Raw genomic sequence first — 19,367 nt, 5'->3', positions numbered from 1 at the left:
TAGAATCCCGAAAGCTTAGCACAATCACAAATTCAAATTCTACTCTGGAGGTGAATTCCAGTTAAGTTTCAGGGTACCAATTTTCTATGTGAAAGGTCCATTGATTGATTGCAATCATCAATACAATGATTCATGTGTGAAAATACAAAGAGATTTGAAAATAAGGTGTAGATGGTTTTTCATATATAGGATACATGAGTAAATGCTCTTTAGTAACATATCTTTAAATTGGGCAGATTGTCTCTACCAAGCTTTTACATAAACATGTGGAAATAAAGGGCAATACGAAAGATGCATTACTTAAAAAGGAAAAAAGAAATGAGATATTCTTCAATAACAAGTTCATATGTTTGGAGGACATATGTTATTTTATGAAAGTTTATTCCTTAGATTCTTAGAAGTATTAAAAAATGACATCATTCTCGTTGATGACGGGAAATTTTGAATCATCTAGAGCCTTCCTGAGGATGGGGTTAAAAAGGATGAGATAGAATACAATGTGTGGTGGTGGTTTTTCTCAGCAACAGGCATAATATACACTGCCCCACATGTGCATATCAGTGTTGGTAATCTTCAATACAGTAATTTCATGATTTCACAGAGTTATGTCAACGTTAATAAACTAGATCTAGATCTACTATGATATGGTGACAATCAATTTTAATTTAAGGACTTTTTAATGAAAACAATGTTTGCAAATACAGATAATTAGCTTTACCCTACATAATTTTGTTTTTACCTGTTCTACAGTTTGGGCTCTCTTTGTACCTTTCTGATATACACATAACAATGGCACATGCATTCTCTATGGCTTCTGCCATGGCTTGTAGTGTAGAGCCATACATACAGTCAACATCTACCCACAGTTTGTAACCAGCTCTCTGCAAAGAATCAAAACAAATATTTGTTGCTTCTACTCTGCAATCAAAAAAGGAAATAATTCAGACAGTCATTCATTAGTTATAAATATGAATTCAAACTTCTATCAAGACAAATCTAACAGGAAAATCCTCAGGGAGAATTGCCTTCTGAAAGACCAAACCAGCACCAGCACCGAAGAAATAACAAGTGGAATGCATCTGGCCATCTAACCTGCATCGCGCGATTCAACATAGCAGCAGTGCTGACTTTGAAAACTACTATAACTCGCACAAGATGTCAGTCATACTTGGTTACTCTTATTTCCATGTTTTATGAACTAGACCAATACACTTAGAGATAGGATGGTAATTCAACAAATACCCCCATGTGGCCAAAATTCATTGACCTCACATGACCTTAGACCTTGATCATGTGACCTGAAACTTGCACAGGATATTCAGTGATACTTGATTACTCTTATGTCCAAGTTTCAAAAGTCAGATCAATAAACTTGCAAAGTTATGATGGTAATTCAACAGATACCCCCATTATGGCCAAAGTTCATTGACCTTTGACCTTGGGCATGTGACCTAAAATGCGCACAGGATACTTGATTACTCTTATGTCCAAGTTTTATGAACTAAATCAACATACTTTCAAATTTATGATGGTAATTCAACAAAGCATGTGACCTAAAATGCGCACAGGATACTTGATTACTCTTATGTCCAAGTTTTATGAACTAAATCAACATACTTTCAAATTTATGATGGTAATTCAACACATACCCCCAGTTCGGTCAAAGTTCATTGACCCTAAATGACCTTTGACCTTGATCGTGTGACCTGAAACTTCCACAGGATGTTCAGTGATACTTGATTACTATTATGTCCAAGTTTCATGAATCAGATCCAAAAACTTTTGTAGTTTTTATTGTAATTCAAAAGATACCCCCAAATCGGCCAAAGTTCATTGACCCTAAATGACCTTTGTCATGTGACGTGAAACTCATGCAGGATGTTTGGTGATACTTGATAAAACCATGGATCCTACTATGATTAAACTTATGTCCAAGTTTAATGAACTAGGTCCATGTATTTTCTAAGTTATGATGACATTTCAAAAACTTAACCTCAGGTTAAGATTTTGATGTTGATTCCCCCAACATGGTCTAAGTTCATTGCCCCCAAATGACCTTTGACCTTGGTCATGTGACATGAAACTCTAATAGGATGTTCAGTAATACTTGATTAACCTTATGGCCAAGTTTCATGAACTAGGTTCATATACTTTCTAAGTTATGATGTCATTTCAAAAACTTAACCTTAGGTTAAGATTTGATGTTGATGCCGCCACCGTCGGAAAAGCGGCGCTCTGCTATGCAGGTGAGACAAAAACAGCAAAGATTTTGGTGCATAGGAAAAGCAATAAATATGCAAAATAAATGTATTTTGGAAGTGTGCTTAGCTCTTTTAACAAGAAACCTCTTTATTCCGCGAGGGTAAAAAAACAAAAACAAAGAGGAAGACATGGTCTTGTTATAATAGGAAGTGCATGGCTATAGTTCAGCAGGATATGGTGCTGTTGCGCATCAAATCTGTGTACATATATTCAAGGGCAAGTTCATGAAACAGGAACTAGCATGGAAGTAGATGGAAACATCACAAATATTGGAGTAAAGAATCCATATTTTCAAAGTTTGAAATAGAGATCAGAAATAGGATCTAAAAATAAGACATATTCTCTCCAATTGATTGTGCGCCCAGCAGCCATTGAGCAACACCAGATTGATGTTGCTCTATCCCTTAAATCATTGAACGCCGAACAGGGAAGCAGCATTCTTTATCGACTCTTGGTCCAACATGGCCGGGGCTTGAACTCCTGGGGAGCGTTTCATCAATATTTTCAGCCGACAAGCTGTCAGATCTGACATCTTTCAATGATTTTGATTGGCTGGGAGGCAGTGTTCCTATGGTAACTGTCGGCTAAAATAGGACTTGTCGGATAAAACGTCCGACAAATCCTTTCATGAAACACCCCCCAGACCTTCCATGTGAGGTGGACACTAACTGAGCCAACATACTAAAATAGTAACCTATACATGTAGTAAACTACCTTTATTTCATCTCTCATTCGAAGGATTAATGGTTGATTATCCCACTGGTAGCTGATCATCACATGCTGCTGTTTACTCTGAACACTCTTCATTGTTCCTGCACCTGAAAGTTTAAAGGGTCAAGTAATACATTTGGTTAAGTTGAAAGGATAGTCAGGTGTTAAGTACCTGGTATATCCAAAAATCGAAGACGGCTTTAAAAATGGGGGTCTTAAATGACTGTTATTTAAAAGCTGACATAGAACATTGTAAATACACATAGGGAATATTATTTTGGTGTCTACACTAGGGTTTCAAGGGTCAAAAAATAATTTGGGACTGGTTACCATGATATGCAGTTTGCCTTAAAATGCAAGGTGGCTTAAAAAAATAGGTTCTAAAGTGACTGCTGTTACTTAAAAGTGGACATAGTTCATACGATATCCAACTGTGAGAAATGATTTTGGTGCCCACACTTAAATGCATGTAAGTTATCATATTGTTATATGAGTTGGTAACAGCAGCCATGATATTTTAGAATCTACCTTGGATTTTTTGACAAATGAAATACATCCTTGTCAGGGGCAGATCCAGCCATCGCCAATGGGGGGGGGTGCCACAATTTTTTTTTCAGCCATATTTTCCCCGATCGGCCACTCGAACATGATTTTTGTTTGTTTGTTTGAAGGGGTAGTCCTAATAGTTACTTCTTATCTTTATTCTTATAAATGAACATACAGGTATATCATAATCCGTATTCATATAATGTGAGCGCGAAGCGTGAGCAATTTCTTGTTATTGAAATTTTACATACTTTTTCCTAAAATTTGGACATACTAGACAATGTCTGTTATCCTGAAAAAGATGTGTGTGCAACTATACTATGAATGCGAAGCGCCAGCAGAAATTTTTGATACACTTTTTGAACTGATCGAAAAGGTAGGCCATAATTCCTACTACTTGCAATTAGCCATGAAGACGTTACATATTTCAACAATCAAATAATGCGGGCGCCAGGCACGAGCTGAAAATTTTTAACACTTAACTAAAGATTGGAAATTCTATGCCCTTTTTCAACTTAAAAAGAAGAGGTATATAACTTAACAATCCATTTATTTTTCTTCTTCTATCCACTGTTTCTATTACTCCACATGTGTAGGCCTACTGTAAACCACAGCGATTGTACATGCCACCATGCAAACCTTCATACAACATCAAACCTAATTTTGTATGATAAAACAGACCCTCATTGCATATTCCTGAAGACATTTTTATACATTTCACCAAATAGGGCATAACGCAAAATTTTAAGATACCATAACATAATTTTTTGTATTCATTTCCAATTTTCATCAATTTGTCAGTGTTTTGTTTGTCTCACTTTACTGTTCGAACCATATTATTTTCTTAAGCCTGAAGTACCCCTTTAAGAATGGGTATATAGCAGGGAATGTTGATTAGTGCCAAGATATGATCCTTTTCATCAAGATTTTTTTTTCCTTCCAAGATATATCATTTTTTTAAGTGTTTGAAGACATTTTAAAGAATAGACCCTACATTAGAAAGAAGAACAATAACTGATGGAATTTATCGCATGATAATCATCATTGGAAAATACTCATGAGCATGAGTGAAGTCTGTGAAGAGGTTCAAGGTTTATTCATATCAACATTTCACATTTTAAACAAAATCAACAACTCAGTACAAACAATAATATTATACAATATAAACAATATTATACAATACAAATTATCATAGATAAGCATAAATAAATCATAAAATATAAAATGTATACTTAATATAACAATAGAAAAAAAGAACTATAATGTATTGTTGTAATTGGTTGTGGATATGAGGCAAAGGTAAAAGCAGAGCTTGTTGGTCAAAGGCTCCAAAGAATATGCATTTTTAAACAAAAGAAATTGATGAAAAGTGGCATTGCATTTTTTTTTTGCAGAATCTCCATTGTAATATCATGATAGGCTAATTTTCTTGTCGTTTTAAAGCTTATTCGATATCTTTTTAAATTAAATTAGTAAATATATATTTACTACTTGCTTTCATTTCATGTTTAAAATGTAATAAGTAAATATTTGTAGGCCTATATAAATTACATTCCTTTACCCTTTCCTAGATGAGATTTTAAAATTGAAGGATGTGCAAATAATCATAACTTAATCTCAAGTCAAATCTAGATCACTATGCACAAATTATAGATTTTGCCTTACTCAAATCTCCTAACAACACTCCTGCCTAACGGCGCCTTAACGTTGCTTTCTGTGCCTTCTATGTGGTCATTCTACCCATGTTGTTAGTAGCTGATTTATTAATGAATAATATACAGATTGCGATGTCAAGCGTTGATCCCAGATGTTGATCCAAGATGCAGTGTTAGCGCAATGTTACGCTTACAGCGTTTCTGTGCAGCCGATACAGGTGGATATGATATGAGCTACATATAAACAGCCATTTTAAACTCAATTTTCGGAAGCCATCTTGGATTTTGGGACACTCCAGACCACTGGCTGTCATGATGTACTACTTCACCCTTAAAACTATTGAATAGAAACCAAATTAAAGCCACGTAAGTATGAATTGTGGATTTTTAGCCTAAGGCAGCCACTTTGGGCACCATCTTGGATTTTCCTGGTACCTGGAGTGCTAATACTCACTCTAACTGTTATCAATAGATTCGTTTACCCACTAGACCATGGAATATGAACCGAAATAGGATTCTAGGGTGGATAATGAGAGACCTATATCCATTTTCAGTGAATGGCGGCCATCTTGGACGCCCTCTTGTAAATAACTACTTTCCTGTATGCAGATTTTAGTAGATTTTTAGTATGTTATTCCTGAGGTCAAATACTGCCAGAAATCATTTGTTGCAATTTGTTCCGTGTCAAACCATATATTGACCCGTCTATGTTACAGTAGATGATACTTGATTATATTTTACATTATTGGCACTATACTAAGTTTTAGCTGGGCTTTAATTCTTTGAAAAATTTTACCTTCCTTGCTCTTTTTCTCAAGGTCTGTCTTTTCACCTTCCTTGTTGATTACCCACAATGCACCGTGAGCTGCCTTTGAGACCTCCGGCGATGAACTTACTGAGAGCTCTTGCAATATCTCCATGCAATCTGAATTACTTCTCAGTTTCTCACTCACATCATCACAGAATGCCAAGCTCCACAATGCATTCACTGCAGCTTCCTGTGCCACTGTAGTTTTCTCATGTAGCATGTTTATAATGAGAGGAAGACCTCCAGCTTCTACAATCTATTAAATAAGAAGATGGTAGATGCATAACATGCATTTTAATGATGTTAATGTTTTGGCACATACCATGCATTCCATCAGAAGCCATGTTTTCAGTCTGCCAGTTTTTCTTGAACTTCCCAAGACCCGTTCTGAGTCAATTAGCCTACTCGGTGACAGGGCGGTGATTTTTTAGCCAATTTCGCCCAGGCACTGAGATTTAGCGCAGAGTTACCCCGCAAGAAAGTGAAATTATATAGGGGGATATATGTTTAATACTCAGAAATACTTGATTCAGTTAAACAGATTAAATTGGGTAAAGCGCCTGGTCAAGATAGCTTTACAGCTGAATTTTTAAAGTACTTTATAAATGATATAGGAATTTATTTGTGATGAAGTGATGCTTCTTTTGACCGGCGAGTTATCTCTTTCACACAAGGCAAAAGCGATTTTGTGTCTTGCCCGCTTATGAAAATAACCAGAAATATTGCGATTTGCAAGGGTATGCAACAGAATTGTATCAAAACTTCATTATGAAATGACTAGAAAAGAATAACACTTGTCATAAGAGTCTTGCACATAAACTTTAATGTTGACCTCAAAATGAACTTTGTCCATACCATGTGACCTCCCAACACAATAGTATGCAGATCCCGTAAGTACATCTACCATCCAAGTATGGTTGAAAAGTGATTTACTGTTGCAGGGTTATTAGTCATAAGAGATTCTTGCACAGAAACTTTAACGTTGAGCTGAAAATGACCTTTGACCTTACCACGTGACCTGGGACTGCAGCAAGACATGCAGGTCTCCTAATTACAATACCTCAAAATGACCTTTGACCTTACCATGTGACATCCGACTGCAGCATAACATGTAGGTACACCCAGTCCATCTACCATCCAAGTTTTGGTGAAAAGTGACTTGCAGTTGCGGAGTTACGTGTCATAAGAGAGTCTTGCATGTAAACTTCAACGTTGACCTAAAGATGACCTTTGACCTTACCATGTGACCTCCAACTGCAGCATAACATGCAGGTCCCCAAAGTCCATCTACCATCCAAGTTTGGCTCAAAAGTGGGCGAGTGGGCGAGACAAAAAGGGGTAATTTTTATGCTTTTCAAATATTGAATTCAATTTTTTTTTTCAATTTGAAGAAAAAAATGACAATTACAATTTATTCAGTGCTCAAATTGATGGATAGCTACAATTCTTCACTAGATTGTTTGCGATTTATTTTCTTAGTTCTTATTTGGCCTCAATTGCTATCGCTTATGTCAGGAAAACTTGTTACACATTATTTGAATGCAGGTATAATTCGAAAACTGTGCCAAATACCGGTAAGCAGGAAATAAAGTATAGTGAAAAATTGTCAAAAGCTGTACATTTTATAGATTCAAGCTTGCAGAAAAGATATATGATATATCTATGTGACAGAAGTGAAAAAAATAAAATGCATAATCTGAATGGGGGAATATCACCCACTTTTTCTGGGTACAACTCTATTGAATTGCCCAGCTTCTAACAGAACATGATTTTACAGTCTCATGGCTGGTGAAAGCATTTACAGGAAAGTCTCTTTTTCAAGCCAGAAAATTGGAGCTATTCTTCAGCAAAATACTCAGCTATTAAGTGATGAAAATGCATAAAGCTGGAATTTCTGTATTAAGTTGTTTATTAGCTTCCGATTGGTATGTGATTTGTCAATTTCATTTTGGGGTAGGGTCTGGGCCTTTAAGACCTGCATAGCATTAGGAGCCCTGACCAGACATGCACTTTGATAAAAAAAGAGTAAATTACACCATACCTTCTTTTTATTGTTGTCATGTGCAGCTAATCTTCCTAAAGCAGCAGTTACTTCCTGATCAGATAACCCTTGACATCTTTTGTCTTTGCTATTCTGGGCATCCTTCAAGATTTCAACGAGATACTCTATCGTGTCTGAAAAGAAGCAATTCAAGAAAAACAATTTAGGTTTTGAACTAGATACTATATTGTATCTGAAAGAAGCAATACAATAAAAACAATATAGATTTCAACTAGATACTCTATCAAATCTGGAATAGTAATTCCACATAAAACTACATTAAAATTTGTCATTAAGCAGGGAAAAAATACACAGGGTTAGGGAGTTAGGTGTCATAATTGCATGTAAATTTTAACATTGAACTGAAAATGACCTTTGACCTTACTATGTGACCTCTGACTGCAGCATACCATGCAGGTCCGCCAAGTCCATCTACCATCCAAGTTTTGTTGAAAAGTGACTTACGGTTGCGGAGTTAGGTGTCATACTTTAACGTTGACCTGAAAATGACCTTTGACATTACCGTGTGACCTCCGACTGCAGCCTAACATGCAGGTCCCTCAAGTCCATCTACCATCCAGGTTGGATGAAAAAGTTGCGGTTGCGGAGTTAGGTGTCATAAGAGTCTTGCATGTAAACTTTAATGTTGACCTGAAAAAGACCTTTGACCTTACCATGTGACCTCCGACTGCAGCGTAACATGCAGGTCCCCCAAGTCCATCTACCATCCAAGTTTGGTTGGAAAGCAGTTGTGGAGTTATGTGTCATTAGGATTGTGACGGACGTATGGCGACAGACGGACGACGGATGACATTTGAATCCCTAAGTCTGGCCTTCACCTCTGGTGGGCGAGACAAAAAGGGTACTAGTATCTATTTCGCAAGGAAAGTTACGTGATTAGGGTCAAATTTGTGAGGGTAAAAAGACAAAAAATAAAGGATGTGTTTTTTGCCCCAACAGTCAACACTGCTTGCTTAGAGTCTGACTTGCGTGAAGTGTGGGAGTTGGGGCTGTAATAAACCCAATGATGTAGGTAAAGGTAAAACCGACGTCCGTGACATTGAAATATCGCTGTACTTGTTTAGGGGTTCAATTCAGGGAATACTTGCCAAGGGTATCGTTTTGTTTTCAATACTTTTCAATGCATTTTCAATGCATTTTCAGAATATGAAAAATACTAATACTAATATTATATGAAATATTTCTATTTTCTTGTCATTGTCATGTGAAATAAGGTTTCATTCCTCCCTCAACACATGGAATTCCATTATTTTAACATTTTGTGCTTCAGGCAAGGAGGCCCTAATCGTCAAATTCATAAAAATTGAAATATTGTATAATTCAAACAATAAAAAACAAAAGAAATAGTGAGTGAGTGACATCATAGACTCTCTCATTTGGAGAGAACTGGCTCGTTCATATAACTATTTTGTTAAAAATAAGCTAAATTTTGAAATGTCGAGCTTTCTTATTTTACATCCGATTTTGATGAAATATTCAGCATTGTGCTTGTCTGATTTTTCTCTACTGATTCAAGTCAACATTTTTCTGAGGTGGACTTGACCTTTAAGGTCCAGAAAGCGACTGGAATGACTCGCTTTTGAATAGGGGAGTTGAACACTGCTGTCACAGACGGACGCTTTTTAGAAATATTGATTTGGTCCTATTTTGACAATCATTAGATTTCCTTGAGTTTTGTTTTTGCAAGTAATTATAGATGAAACACCAGTTTGCTAAAAATAATGCAAAAGAATATTTGGAAATAATTTGTCAAGGAATGGTCATACCACATTTTCATATTCATGTTTATGCAAATTTGTCCGTCTGTGACAGAAATAAAATTAAAAAGTTTAATGTTCTATTGCTGGAGAAATAAACTTAAACAAAAACATGCTGAGCTATCTCGCTAGCAAAAGACCTGAAACATGCATGTACAAATACCCCGATCAACAAATATTCATATGCGAAAGTTGAATTTGAATATTGTCACAGACCCCGGAGGGGCACTTACATTGATGAGTGGATACCATGCGTGACCAAAAAAACATGTAAAAAGGATGTCTTTTTCACGATAGGGCATTTTAAGTACGTAACGTGATAAGGGTGTCAAAAACACAAAAAGTAATGAAACAAGTGGAATGCCTCTGGCCGTCTCACCTGCATTACGCGGTTCAATATAGCAGCAGTGCTCACTTTGAATACTACTCTAAATCGCACAAGATGTTCAGTGATACATGGTTACTCTTATTTCCCTTTTTTATGAACTAGACCAATAAACTTACAGAGATATGATGGTTATTCAACAAAAAACCCCAACATGGCCAAAGTTCATTGACCTTACATGACCTTTGAACTTGATCATGTGACCTGAAACTCGAACAGGATGTTCAGTGATACTTGATTACTCTTATGTACAAGTTTCATGAATCAGATCCATAAACTTTCAAAGTTATGATGGTAATTCAACAGATACACCCAATTCGGCCAAAGTTCATTGACCTTTGACCTTGGTCATGTGACCTGAAACGTGCACAGGATGTTCAGTGATACTTCATTACTCTAATGTCCAAGTTTAATGAACTAGACCAATAAACTTTCAAAGTTATGATGGTAATTCAACAGATACCCCCGATTCGGCCAAAGTTCATTGACCCAAAATGACCTTTGACCTTAATCATGAGACCTGAAACTTGCACAAATGTTCAGTGATGCTTGATTACTATTATGTCCAAGTTTCATGAATCAGATCCATAAACTTTCAAAGTTATGATGGGAATTCAACAGATATCCCCAATTCGGCCAAAGTTCATTGACCCTAAATGACCTTTGACCTTGGTCATGTGACGTGAAACTCATGCAGGATGTTCAGTGATACTTGATTAACCTTATGTCCAAGTTTCATGAACTAGGTCCATATATTTTCTAAGTTATGATGACATTTCAAAAACTTAACCTCAGGTTAAGATTTCGATGTTGATTCCTCCAACATGGTCTAAGTTCATTGACCCTAAATGACCTTTGACCTTGGTCATGTGACATGAAACTCTAATAGGATGTTCAGTAATACTTGATTAACCTTATGGCCAAGTTTTATTAACTAGGTCCATATACTTTCTAAGTTATGACATCATTTCAAAAACTTAACCTCAGGTTAAGATTTGATGTTGACGCCGCCGCCGCCGCCGCCGTCGCCGTCGGAAAAGCGGCGCCTATAGTCTCACTTTGCTTCGCAGGTGAGACAAAAAGGGTATCTATTTCGCTAGGACAATTACATGTTTAGGGTCGAATTTCGTGTTTCGAGTCCGATTTGCGCGAGGTGTAGAAGGTGGGGTCGTTCTAAACCAGTAAGTTAAAGCCGACGACCAAAGGACCCGTAACAAAAAAACATTCCTGTACTTGTTTAGGGGTTCATTTCAGGAATATTTGCCAAGAGTATCGATTTGTTTCCTATACTTGTTAAGGGTAGGGTTTGACACCCCAATACTTGTTACGGGGTGCATTTTCAGAATATGGAAATTACGTGTTAAGGGTGCTTTTCGAGACCCCATGGTCGCGCAAGGTATCCACTCGTGAATGGAAGTGGCCCTCCCGGGTCACAGACGGACAAAATTTTGTCACGGTCGGACAAAATTTGCATTGTGTTACAATGGTACATGTAGGGGATTTCTTATTCAATTATTTTGTAATTGTGTTTTATCTGTTTGGGGAGATATTTCATCGCACAAATCTAATAAATAGTATTGCATTTCAAAAATATTCCCCAAAATAACCCCTCCCCCCAACACACACACAAGCATTTTCTTCCCCCCGCTGACAAAGTCTCAAGGGGGAATTAAATGTTGCTCTGTCGGTTCATCCCCCTAACTTCTTTCGGCATGACAATTTCAAAAATACTATACAGATTTTAAATATTTTTGGGGTGTACGTAGATCACAGTAAAATCCAGGTAATTTTCAAATTTGGAGTCCTCAAGTCCAAGCTCAAAAGTCACAGCTCATTATAGATGCAGATTGGTTTCTGGCTGATTGATAGATATTCAACAGAATTTAAAAATGTTTTGGTATGTAAGTAGATGACACTGAAATTCAAGTTCGAATTTGAAGTCTGTGGGTAAAAGGTCAAAGCTCATTAAATAAGCAAAATGCTTTTGGGTGATAACTTGATAAATATTTAACAGAATTTTGAAAAAATTGGTATGTGAGTAGATGGCATGAAAATACAAATCAAGTTCATGTTGGAATCTGTGGACACAGAATTTTTTTTTCTTCAAGTTTATCTGTGACATATTAAATGTCAAGCCATGACGCCAAATGCCCATCTGTGATACTGGAAATGTCCATCCGTGACAAAACTTTTTGTCCTAGTAAAATTTACAGCTTGCTTCAAAATTACATTCATATGCCAGGGAAGTCAACTTTTTAATATTAGATTAACACCTGCAATGAAAATGAATTGACAGCATTGTTTTGTTTAGATAGAAAAAACAAAAGACCACTGACAAGTGTAGAAACCCATTTCTATCCTGTCCGTCTGAGACAGTAAATATTTAATAGATTCTATCTTTAGTAGGTAACCATGGCAAAAAAATTCAATAATATTTAATAATTTCAGTGATTTCCTATGCAACTGATCAAGTGATCTAACTTACTGGTCCCTTTCTCAGCTAAAATCTCCTCTTGACCTTCCTCAACGATGTAAGCGAGTGTCATCATGCAAACCGCCTTGAGATAAGGATCGCCCTCAAGATAAAGTTCCATATGCTCCGCCACTTTCTCTTCTCTATAAACATGCTTGTTTCCTGGTGCCTTTGCCAAGTTGTGCAAAATATTTAGGGATGCTCTGATCAGGAACAAGACACCCTGTGGAAAGATATGATAGGAGATTGATACCATGCCCTATGCTGTTACCATGGTAATGTAAATTCAAACACATTTAAAAAGTCAATCTTGCATGTCTTTACCCAGGGATGAATATTTTGTGTCAATTTCCATGAGCACAGATAGAAACTAGGAAGCAGTTTGATGCATAATGGGTTTTCCTGCAATTTTGGTTCTAATATGTGGTCACTACTGGAATACAATTTCTGACAAATGTGAAAAATTAGTCATGCACATCTTTAGCTCAAGACTTGTGTGTGTGCCAAATTTCATGTGCATAGGCCATAAAATGAAAAAGTAGTTCAATGCGCAAGATACTTACACATTGTTATAATTTGGAATTACCATGGCAACCCAGTTTCCAACACATGGAAAAAATGTCTTGCCCATCTCTACCCCAAGATGATTGTGTGAGCTCAATTTCATGAGCATTGGTTAAAATTTGATGAAGTAGTTCTAACCATAAAATTGTTACCCGGTACTTAATTTTCATCACATTATATGTTGTTACCATGGAAACACTTTGTCTGACACATGCAAAATATATATTTCACCTTAAGACCAATTTGTGTGACAAATTTTATAAGAACTGCCAAAAAATTAGGAAGTAGTTCAAACTGCAAGACTCTTAGCTAATTTTTGCCATAATATGTTACCATAGCAACACATTTTCAGACTTATGCAAACAATAACACCCTTTTCATAAACCCATCCTCCAATTAGCCGCCTAAGAGTAATGCGGATAATTCAATAAAAATTGCGTTCACAAACTCCGAAAATAAGCCGCATTATTTTTACGAGCGCCCGTCCTGAAAAAGGCGGATAATCGTCATGACAACTGAACACGCCCCCTCCGATGCGGTTGTGTTGGAAAAGGGTGACCTTGTGACCGCACCATGGCAATTATCCGCATAATTTGGAAATGCGTTCATAAACTCAAAATCTTGTCCCGATGCTGCTATTATGCGAATAATAGCATCATCAAAATAATGTGGATAACTCTGGTCCTCCTCCATTTTTACGACCAAATTATAGTGCTATTAGCCGCATAATTGGGTTTATGAAAGGGGTATAAGTCCTGTATATCTTTTCCCCAAGACCAACGTGTGTTCCAAATTTCAGGAGAATTGCTTTAAAAACTGAGGAAGTAGTTTGCACAAAAAGATTTGCAACGAAGGAGTGACAGCCGACCTTACTCTGATGACCCCTTCAAACTTTGTTTGGCAGGGGTATAAAAAATAAATTAGGCCTAAACATGATCAAGACAAAACCCCAACTGATTTCAACAGTCATAAACATAACATGGGCAGAGTTTAAAACACACTATGTGACTAAGATCCAATTGCAACTAAATCACAGTGTACCAACGTGCTGCAACTCTGACCCGCTTCATTGCAGGATTGCAGACCAAATCATTTTAACAAATCAGATTTGTCCTAGACAATGACATGATGACCAATTTGCTGTGCAAAAGAAGAGCTACATTGCAATGTGTGCGCTGGCCTCTGATGTGATTGCACTGTGATCATATTGGCAACTTGTTTCAATCGGATTCTAGTGCAATTATTTGTATAGTGTGTGCTAAACTTAAAGCCTGTTTTGGTTTTGGTAAATACCCCCTGAAGTACATGTCTCTATTCTATTTCTTTACACAATTATATTACTGGTAATGCACACGCCCAAAAACGAGTGTGTGAAAAAAAAGTATGAAGAAAAGTATGAAGAAATTATAAACTAAGAGTGTGTTTTATTGGATAAATTCACAGAATTTACATCAGATTTTAATATGATTGGGTGGCCAACAATAATAGAATACATATGCGACAGTAAGGAAAGACACTACGATCACATGATGAAAAGAACACATAATTTTTAAAGCGTATAATTGGAAGTATTATCAGCCCCCCCCCCCCCTTTTCAACCTATCATTGACTTCTGGTAGTTTCCCCTCATTGATGAAAATCTCCAGTTATACCTATTTATAAGAAAAGATGATCATGCTCCATTTATTTAACAATCATTGGCCAATTTCCATACTTTAATGTTCTTTGAAAATAATGATAATGATTGAGACATATTGTTCTGCTTGGAAATGGTCAAATAGAATAAACTCTAGATGAAACAAGTGGAGCATCTCTGGCATTCTCGCCTGCATTACGCAATTCAATATAGCAGCAGTGCTGACTTTGAAAACAGCTATTATCCATTTACACTCATATGACAATAAAAATACTATGTCTATTGACCTGACATGACCTTTGACCATGATCATTACTCATACATGTATATGTTTCATGAATTACATCTATACATAAACTTTCTATGTTATGATGCCAACATGGCCAAAGTTCATTGACCATAAATGACCTTTGATTTTTGGTCATGTGACCTTAAAAACACACACAAGATATTCAGGGATACATGGTTGCTCTTATATCCCAAGTTTCATGAACTAGATCTATAAACTTTTAAAGTTATGATGACAATTCCACAAATACTTCCAGGATCTTCAGTAATACACTATCACCTTTATGTCCAAGTTTCTTGATGTAGGTCCATATACATGTACTTTCAAAATTTCAAAAACTTAATTTATTATCGAACAATAAAAGTATATTTGTATCTAAGAAACTTTCTCATATCATTTTATTTTGATGTTCATTTGATATGTACAGTGGAAGTGTTTGAGTTGTGAAATTGTCTCCTTTTTGTCGGTCAGTGTAATAACATACTCTATACGAGGTCTAGGCCACCATGATTTAGGGTGGTTTTCTAATTTTTGGCAATTTTTACACCCTATTCACGTTCTGCACGTACCTGCAAAAAAATACCTTTTTCCACGTTTTTTTTTGTCCACTCTTCAATGGCAGTGACCAAGAGACCCCCCCCTACCCCTCCCGGCTTCACTCAATATAAGTTTGTTGCACTATGCACTATCTTGGCTGAAAGATATTGATGAAAAATCAACAACCAGAGGAAAGTAAATTGGATGTGCCCATAAAAAAACACTGTCAATGTACATGTAATTGAAGCATGAAGGAATACTTAACAGAGGGAAATCATTCTATATCAAATGAGGTTTGCTCAGTAAACAATACATAAGATAAGATTTTCATAGATCTGTAAGTGTGGCTGAACATGGCATAGAAATATAAGAAAAAAAGAGTGAGATGGGTCCGACTATCACCAAGGCTTGCAACACCATTATTTAGCGTAATGGTAGATGTGTAATGGATCATTGAACACTAATATACTAAAAGCGATGGGCCTTGATTACTTTGCTTTTAGCTTAACAAGTGGAACGCCTCTGGCAGTCTCACCTGCATCACATGATTCAATACAGCAGCAGAGCTGGTTTCAAACCACCTCGATCATACGAATCCCCATTAAATTACGAGAAGTTTTTTAGGCTAAAAATACCCATGAATTATTCCGGCATTCACACTGCCCCGAAACATACCCTTCGGGATAATTTCCCGAAGTTAGGAGCATGCGCAGTGTATGGTCTGATAAGCAGGTAAGGCATGAGATTCAAAACCACTAGCCCAGCAGCCATCCACAGCGCCCGTGACCAACTACACGCTGGGCTAAAAGTTCCCGTAAATTGCTTTCACATTGCCAAAATACCTGCGAGAAGTTATCCCTTCGGGATAATTTCCCGAAATTAGGAGCATGCGCAGTATATGGTCTGATAAGCAGGTAAGGCATGAGATTCAAAACGTACCCTTCGGGATAATTTCCCGAAGTTAGGAGCATGCGCAGTATATGGTCTGATAAGCAGGTAAGGCATGAGATTCAAAACCACTAGCCCAGCAGCCATCCACAGCGCCCGTGACCAACTACACGCTGGGCTAAAAGTTCCCGTAAATTGCTTTCACATTGCCAAAATACCTGCGACCTTGGAAAAATCCTCGCAAAATTTCTCGTAACTTTGCCAAGTACCTACTATTTAGTGGGTATTTTCTTTCGGGGATATTACGCGTAATTTGCTTTCACATTGCCAATATTACCTGGTATTTTCTACTCGGGCAAATTTCCAGATCAGAAACTACCTGGAACTGACGAACTTCGAGGTGGTCTGAAACCACCTTTTGAGAACTACTATAAAATAATTATTCACAAAAAAAACACCATTCATATAATGATACAATACTGCATTCATTAAAAGCGATGGGCCTTACTTACTTTGCTTTTAGCTTAACAAGTGGAACGCCTCTGGCAGTCTCACCTGCATCATGCGATTCAATAAAGCGGCAGAGCTGACTTTGAGAACTACTATACAATAATTATTCACAAAAAACACCATTCATATATTGATACAATAATACATTCATTGACAGTTGACCTTGATCATGTGACCTAAAACTTATCAGTGATACTTAACCCTGTATCCACATTTTATACACTCTATAAACTTTGAAAGTTTTGACAGATATCTAATAATTACCTATAAAATGGCCAATGTTCAATGACCTCAAATGACCTTTGACTTTGGTCATGTGACCTGAAACTCGCATGAGATGTTCAGTGATACTTGATGACTCTTATGTCCAAGTTTTATGAACTAGACAATATACTCTACAGACTTATGATGGTAATTCAACAAATAACCCCAAACATGGCCAAAGTTCTTTGACCTTAAATGACCTTGATCATGTGACCTGAAACTTGGACGGGATGTTTAATGATACTTGATTACTCTTATGTCCAAGTTTTATGAATCAGATCCATATGTTATGATGAAATTTCAAAAACCTTAACCCTAGGTTAAGATTTTGATGTTGATTCTCCCAACATGGTCTAAGTTCATTGACCCTAAATGACATTTGACCTTGGTCATGTGACCTAAACCTCAGGCAGGAAGTTCAGTAATACTTGATTAACCTTATGGCCAAGTTTCATGAACTAGGTCCATATACTTAAGTTTCTAAGTTATTCTGTCATTTCAAAAACTTAACCTTCGGTTAAGATTTGGTGTTGATGCCGCTGCCGCCGTCAGAAAAGCGGTGCCTACATGTATAGTCTCACTCTGCAAGTGAGACAAGAAGCCACACAAGCAGTTGTCGGCCAATTATTTCAATGATCACCCACTAGAAAGTGATGGATGAAGGTGTAACTATATGAAAGTGAGTTTTGAGTAATGCTTTCATATTCTAAGGGGTTATATAAATTTCCTAGATGCCATATCAAGTCAAATGAAATATTGATATCTAAACATGTTTCATGTTTGTTTCTCTAAAAGATTGTTTTAAAGGTCAAGTCCACTTCAGAAAAATGTTGATTTGAATCAATAGAGAAAAATCGGACAAGCACAATGCTGAAGATTTCATCAAAATTGGATGTGAAATAAGAAAGTTATGACATTTCAAAGTTTCGCTTAATTTTCAGCAAAAAAGTTATGAACGAGCCAGTTACATCCAAATGAGAGAGTCTATGATGTCACTCACTCACTATTTCTTTTGTTTTTTATTGTTTGAATTATACAATATTTCAATTTTACGAATTTGATTATTAGGACCCCATTGCCTGAAGCACAAAATGTTAAAATAATGGAATTCAACGTGTTCAGGGAGGAATGAAACTTCAATTCACATGACAATGATGAGAAAATAAAAATATTTCATATTTCATATAGTAAAATACAAACGAAATAGTGAGTGAGTGATGTCATCAACTCTCTCATTTGGCTGTAACTGGCTCGTTCATATAACTATTTTGTTGAAAATAAGCGAAACTTTAAAATGCCATAACTTTCTTGTTTTACATCCGATTTTGATGACATTTTCAGTGTTATGCTTGTTGAATTTTTCTATTTTTATTCAAATCAAGTTTTTGTTGGGGTGGACTTGTCCTTTAAGGCTAGGAAGGAAATGAATGTTAAACATGACTGTCACAAAGTGCTATGACCTTGTTTTCTCACAGGGAGGGATTTCAGCCACCCTCATGAAATGGGACTTCATTAAGAGTTTTAATGGCCACTGCAAATATGTATATCTGGCTGTTGATTATGCAATCACAATGAAAACTCGCATGCATGTAAGTCATGAATAATCTATCAATGATTTCGATGAATTGTTCCTAAATAAGTCTTCATTGAAAAACATTTAAACACTACTAATAAACAGATGATAAGTGTTAATTGGTGGGGGTAAGGAAACTAATTCTCAAAAGTTTCTGATATTTCACATTTCACATACGAAATGCCCATATATATTGTACAATTCAAAATATGTACTGAGAATGCCACTGCCTCATTAAACATGCCTACATGTACTTTCACATTCTCTAGTCTACTGAAAGAAGCATAATAATCCAACAGATGAGAAGATTAATTCAACGGAAAGCTGGACAAGGAAATGATTCCATAGTTAGATGGCATGGACCCGGAAGTTTACAAAAATGAATTGCAGCCAGGTATCATCCGTGGTCTTCCCGCTGAAACGACGTCACTACAAAATGGCCCTATT

The 19,367-nt window shown here is 36.5% G+C and overlaps 1 protein-coding gene across 2 annotated transcripts in view; it reads right to left on the bottom strand.

Annotated features, from left to right (window-relative positions):
• Positions 1-19,367, bottom strand: part of LOC121411931 — a 69,623-nt gene that overhangs the window by 13,802 nt on the left and 36,454 nt on the right. For both annotated transcript variants that reach the window (XM_041604841.1, XM_041604840.1), the window contains exons 5-9: positions 12,672-12,882; positions 8,024-8,157; positions 5,971-6,238; positions 2,977-3,080; positions 740-881 (exon numbers count right to left, since the gene is read on the bottom strand). In XM_041604841.1, coding sequence (XP_041460775.1) covers positions 740-881; positions 2,977-3,080; positions 5,971-6,238; positions 8,024-8,157; positions 12,672-12,882 — 859 coding nt within the window. The remainder of the gene's footprint in view (positions 1-739; positions 882-2,976; positions 3,081-5,970; positions 6,239-8,023; positions 8,158-12,671; positions 12,883-19,367) is intronic.

This window comes from Lytechinus variegatus, chromosome 3 (assembly GCF_018143015.1).
Source record: "Lytechinus variegatus isolate NC3 chromosome 3, Lvar_3.0, whole genome shotgun sequence".
Lineage (NCBI taxonomy): Eukaryota > Metazoa > Echinodermata > Echinoidea > Temnopleuroida > Toxopneustidae > Lytechinus > Lytechinus variegatus.
The sequence above is the reverse complement of the archived record's forward strand: the minus strand, read 5'-3'. Positions and strand labels throughout refer to the sequence as shown.